Source organism: Macrotis lagotis, chromosome 2, assembly GCF_037893015.1.
Source record: "Macrotis lagotis isolate mMagLag1 chromosome 2, bilby.v1.9.chrom.fasta, whole genome shotgun sequence".
NCBI lineage: Eukaryota > Metazoa > Chordata > Mammalia > Peramelemorphia > Peramelidae > Macrotis > Macrotis lagotis.
The window spans coordinates 243,103,806-243,110,328 of NC_133659.1; the positions used below are offsets into that span (position 1 = coordinate 243,103,806).

The window sequence follows — 6,523 nt, forward strand, 5'->3', positions numbered from 1 at the left end:
GTTTGTACAAGCCAGGATCAAGGACTTGATTGCTGCCCTCAAAACTTCTTTGCCAGTTCTAACCTTGAGTCACTGGCACCATTCATTTTCTTTTTTTCTCATGCTTAGAATGTTTAGGGAAAGTCATAAAACTATATAAATCTGTCATTCTGTATAATCATATTAATTTTACATAGATCCTCAATACTATTTGAGAATCATTTTATGATTTGATTATCTAGCATGTTCCCATAGTAGCTCTGCCACTCTACCTTTATTCAAGCCTCTAGGAAACCCAGTTTTTCAGAGATGAATAATAACCCTGCCTCTTAAACTAAAGAAAGAAGGGCACCCAGTTTTAATCCCTTTCATGGTCTCATCCAGCCTTCCATCCTTTCAACTCATTACCTATTTCTTTTCTAGGCCTAAAATCACCTCACACTTTCTCATATTTAAGATTATATCAACTGCCTCTCTTAACTCCAGTCCTTTCTCACTGAAACCAATCAGTTATGGAAATGAATTAATCATGCTTAAAACTGACAAGTGCTTTGGGCAATAGAAAAGTTGTGATCCCAACTCACGGAACTAGTAGAGGAGGGAAGAGCTTGACACACGATATAAGATAAAATGTGTTAAGTATCAAGAGGTGAGATCAAGTCTGAGGCAGAGCTGGAGTCTTACTGAAATGGTAGTGGTGAGGAGCACTTTACAATGGCCCTTGGAGCAAGATTCCAGGGAAAGTTTTTGTTAGGGAACCTTCATGGGGACCAGCCCACTTGGTTGAATGGAATGGCAGACATTCTCTAGTTCTCTAATCAAGAGATTGCATCAGTGTATGGAAAATTTGTTAAGCTAATCTCCAATAGGTGAGCACCCCCTAAGTTTCTGTTATTACAAAGAAAGTTACTATAAATCTTTTTTACAAATAGATTGTTTTATTTGTTCTTTGATATAGAAAAGAAAAAAGTATAGAAGGTTGGCTGAAATTTATGTAATACCATGTATTTTGCTAAATGCTTTACACACAGTCTCATTAGATGGATGGAGCCAAATCACAATTAATACTCATAACCATGAACATTTTGGGGATGAATTCATATATAAAATGGAAGAAAATAAGAAAATGGATTACAAAGCAAAATCCAACTTTTTTTTTACAAGAAACTCACTTGGAACAGGTTAATCAAAAGTAGAAATTATGATTTTAAGATAAGGCAATAATTGTAGATTTGATTAATGTTAATGGGGAAACTGTACAATGTTTAAAGGCACCACAGAAAGTGAATCAATAGCAATATAATCTTTTCAGCCCTAAATAAAGAAAAAGACAAGAAAAACATTAAAGATACAAACTCTTTAGAAGTTTGTGTGATAAATCTCTGGCAACTATTGGGGAATATAGATATGTGTGTATATAAGTGGGTATGATGCCTTTTAAATTTTCATAAACAATTACAGAAAAGTGACAATATTAAACATCATTTACTAACTACACTTAAGTAAAAATATTTTCAACAAAGGCTTTTGAGAAAAGGATTAAAATTAACAATTGAAATGTTAATCTTAAAGAACTGGTGTTCAAAGAATGAATTATACATATAATAGATAATTCCACATCTGCACAAAAATCGAAATTGAATGTTACAAATATAGAGAGAATAAACATGACTCAAAAGAAGAGGTGGGAGAAGACATAGAAGGGCCTTTTCCAGAGGTAGGAGGTCCACAAAGGAACATTTCACATATTTTCAAATTTTTTCTTTTTGGGGGGTACATTGCGTTAATCTAAGTTGAATGTGATAAGAGAGAAATCTTTTTTTTTTTAAGGTTTTTGCAAGACAAACAGGGTTAAGTGGCTTCCTCAAGGCCACACAGCTAGGTAATTATTAAGTGTCTGAGGCTGGAAACTCAGGTACTCCTGACTCCAGGGCCAGTGAGTGCTCTATCCACTGTGCCACCTAGCTGCTCCTGAGAAATCATATCCTTAAGGAAGAAACATAAAATATGAGATATAGCAGAATCACTTAACAAGATAACATTTTTAAAAAAAATTAAAGGTAATAGTCTTTGGTCTTTGTTCAAATTCCACAATTCTTTCTAAGGATACAGATGGCATTCTCCGTTGCAGATATCCCAAATTTGTGCCCGATTGTTGCCCTGTTGGTATGAGCAAGTCCATTAAGGTTGATCATCACTCCCATGTTGCTGTTAGGGTGTACAATGTTTTTCTGCTCTCGCTCAGCATCAGTTCATGCAAATCCTTCCAGGCTTCCCTGAATTCCCATCCCTCTTGGTTTTTAATTGAACCAACAGTGTTGTATCACATACATATACCACAGTTTATTAAATCCTTCCCCAATTGGTGGACATTCACTCAATTTCCAATTCTTTGCCACCACAAACAGCTGCTATGAATATTTTTTGTACAGTTGATTTTTTACCCTTTTTCTTCATCTCTTCAGGGTATAGATGCAGTAGTGGTATTGCTGAATCAAAGGGTATGTACATTTTTGTTGCCTTTTGGACATAATTCCAAATTGCTCTCCAGAAAGGTTGGATGAATTCACAGCTTCACCAACAATGTATTAGTGTCCCAGATTTCCCACATCCCTTCCAACACTGATCATTGTCCTTTCTAGTCATATCGGCCAGTCTGAGAAGTGTGAGGTGGTACTTCAGAAATGCTTTAATTTGAATTTCTCTAATAATTAGTGATTTAGAGCAATTTTCATGACTTTGGATCACTTTGATTTTCTCATCTGTAGATTGTCTTTGTATATCCTTTGACCATTTTCAACTGGAGAATAGCTTGTCTTTTTTTAAAAAAAATTTGATTCAGTTCTCTATATTTTAGAAATGAGTCCTTTGTCAGAAATACGAGTTGTAAAAATTGTTTCCCAATTTACTACATTTCTTTTGATCTTCATTAAAGTGGTTTTGTCTGTGCAACAGCTTTTTAACTAAATGTAATTAAAATTGTCTAGTTTGTTTTTAATGATGTCCTCCATCTCTTCCTTGGTTATAAACTGCTTCCCTTTCCATAGATCCATAGACAGGTAAACTATTCCTTGATCTCCTAGCTTGCTTATATTGTTTTTTATGTCTAGATCCTGTATCCATTTTGATCTTATCTTGGTATAGAGTGTGAGGTGTTGGTCCAATCCAAGTTTATGTCAACTAACTTCCAATTTCCCCAACAGTTTTTATGGAAGAGTGAGTTTTTATCCCAATAGCTGGACTCTTTGGGTTTATCAAATCACAGATTACTATAATCAATTCCTGCTATTGTACCTAGTCTATTCCATGGATTCCCCCCACTCTGTTTCTTAGCCAATACTAGATAGTCTTGATGACTGATGCTTTATAATATAATTTTAGATCTGGTAGGGCTAAGCCACCTTCTTTTGCACTTTTTTTCATTAAATCCTTGGGAGATTCTCAACTTTTTATTTCTCCATATGAATTTACTTACAATTTTTTCTAACTCATTAAAATAATTTTTTTTCTTTTAGTTTTTTGCAAGGTAAGTGGCTTTCCCAAGACCACACAGCTAGGTAATTATTAAGTGTCTGAGGTCGGATTTGAACCCAGGTACTCCTGACTCAAGGGCTGGTTGCTCTATCCACCGCGCCACCTAGCCACCCCTCATTAAAGTAATTTTTTGGAATTTGGATTGGTAGGGCACTAAACAAATAGTTTAGTTTTGGTAGAATTGTCATTTTTATTATATTTGCTCAGTCTATTCATGAGCAGTTGATGTTTGCCCAGTTATTTAAATTTGATTTTATTTGTGTGAGAAGTGTTTTTAATTGTTTCAAAAAGTTTCTGAGTCTGCCTTGACAAGTAGACTCCCAGGTATTTTATATTGTCTGAGGTTACTTTGAATGGGATTTCTCTTTCTAACTCTTTCTGCTGCATCTTGCTAGTCATATATAGAAATGTTGAGGATTTATGAAAATTTATTTTATATCCTGTGACCTTGCTGAAGTTGCTAATTATTTCTAGTAGGTTTTTTAGATGATTTTTTGGGATTCTCTGGGTATACCATCATGTTATCTGCAAAGAGTGAGAGTTTTGTCTCTTCCTTCCCTATTCTAATTCCTTTGATTTCTTTTTCTTCTCTTATTGCTAAGGGTAACATTTCTAACACGATATAATAGTGGTGATAATGGGCATCCTTGTTTCACCCCTGATCTTATTGGGAATTCCTCTAGCCTATCCCCAATGCACATAATGCTTGTTGATGGTTTCAGATAGATACTGCTTATTATTCTGAGGAACAATCCACTTATTCCTATGCTCTCTCTAGTGTTTTTATTAGGAATGGGTGCTGTATTTTGTCAAAAGCTTTTTCAGCATCTATTGATATGATCATATGAATTCTGATTATGTTTGTTGTTGATATAATTAATTATACTGATAATTTTCCTAATATTGAATCAACCCTGCATTCCTGGGATAAATCCTACTTAGTCATAATGTATTATCAATGACTTGTAGTTGTTTTGCTTAGATTTTATTTAAGATTTTTGCATCTATATTCATTAGGGATATAGGTCTATAGTTTTCTTTCTCTGTTTTAACTCTTCCTGGTTGAGGTATCAGCACCATATTGGTGTCATAGAAAGAGTTAGGCAGAATTCCATTTTCACCTATTTTTTCAAAGAGTTTATATAGAATTGGAACCAGTTAATCTTTAAATATTTGATAGAATTTACTTGTGAATCCATCTGATCCTAGAAATTTTTTCTTAGGGAGTTCAATAATGGCTTGTTGAATTTCTTTTTTTCTGAGATAGTTATTTAGGTATTTAATTTCCTCGTCATTTACCTGGGCAACTTATATTTTTGTAAATATTCATCCATTTCATTTAGATTATCAAATTTATTGGCATAGAGTTGGGCAAAATAATTCCAAATTATTACTTTAATTTCCTCCTCATTGATGGTAAGCTCACCTTTTTCATTTATGATACTAGCAATTTAGTTTTCTTCTTTTTTTAAAATCATATTGACCAGAGGTTTATCAATTTTATTGTTTTTTTCATAAAATCAGCTCTTGGTTTTATTTATTCGTTCAATAATTTTCTTCATTTTAATTTTATTAATTACTCTAATTTTTAGAATTTCTAATTTGGTATTTAACTGGGGGGTTTTAATTTGTTCTTTCTCTAATTTATTTAGTTGCATATTTAGTTCATTGATTTCCTCTTTCTCTAATTTATTCATATAAGCATTTAAAGATATATCGCCTGACAGCTGCCTTGAGTGTATCCCATAGGTTTTGGTATGTTGTTTCATTATTGTCATTATCTAGGATAATCTTTCTATAATTTGTTGTTTGAGCCACTCATTCTTTAAAATGAGGTTATTTAGTTTCCAATTAGTTTTGGCCTAATATTGCATGTGATTTTTATTGTATTATGATCCGAGAAAGATGTATTCGCTATTTCTGCCTTTCTGCAACTGATTATTAGGTTTTTATGCCCTAGTACAAGGTCAGTTTTTGTGCCATGTACTGCAGAAAAGAAAGTATATTCCTTTCTGTCCCCATTCAATTGTAAATATAATTTTTTTTTTTAGGTTTTTTGCTAGGCAATGGGGTTAAGTGGCTTACCAAAGGCCACACAGCTAGGTAATTATAAAGTGTCTGAGGCCGGGTTTGAATTCAGGTACTCCTGACTCCAGGACTGGTGCTCTAATTTTTTTTTTATTTGTCAAATGTTTATTGGGTAAATGGGGAAGGCAGGCAGGGACCAGGTTTAATCCTTCTTGGCAGCAGCCTTCCTCATGGCAGCTAGGACATTGCTGAGCTCCTCTCTCTTCCTCTTGGCACGGATGTGAGTTCCCACCCTTTTTTTGATGAACTTAAGGGCTCCCTTATGCTTGGAGACTTTTAACAATTCCATGGCCCGCCCCTCATAAGGGGCAAACCCACACACCCCCCGGATCATGTCTCTCACAAATCTGATGTGTTTGGTCAAACGCCCACGGCGGCAGTGTTGCGGCTTTGCCACGTTTTTGGTAACTTTGTGGCCCTTCTTGAGGCCCACGGCCATGGGGTATCGGATGGCCATGGCTGCAGCACCAGCTTAGCCCCAGCGGCAGCCACAGAAGAAGGGAGGAGGGGGCGTTTCTATCCAATTTTCAACATTAATTTTTGTAAATTTTTTCCCTCCCACTCTTCCCCACCCTAGTTTAGCAAATAGTCTGATATAGGTTACATATGCACAATCATGTTACATATAATTCCATATTAATCAGGCAGCTACATGGTACAGTGGATAGAACACTGAATCCAGCCTCAGATACTTAGCTGCGTGACTTTGGGCGAGTCACTTAACCCTGCTTGCCTCACATCCAGGGCCATTTCCAGTCATCCTGATTCATATTTGGTCACAGGACCCAGATGACCCTAGAGGAGAAAGTGAGGTCCCTGACTTAGCACAGCACCCCCTCACTCAAATCCAACTCAAGTGCTTGACATGGCATCACCTCCCTAATGTAGTGGTCTTCTTCGGGAACAAAAGGACAAAACATTT

General features: G+C 35.5%; 1 protein-coding gene across 1 annotated transcript; it reads right to left on the reverse strand.

Annotated features, from left to right (window-relative positions):
- Positions 1–5,683: 5,683 nt before the first annotated feature.
- On the reverse strand, positions 5,684–6,095 carry LOC141511529 (large ribosomal subunit protein eL36-like). The gene has a single exon (XM_074220677.1). The coding sequence runs from the start codon at positions 6,056–6,058 to the stop codon at positions 5,744–5,746; it is 315 nt and encodes a 104-aa protein (XP_074076778.1). The 5' UTR covers positions 6,059–6,095; the 3' UTR covers positions 5,684–5,743.
- Between the last annotated feature and the right edge of the window lie 428 nt (positions 6,096–6,523).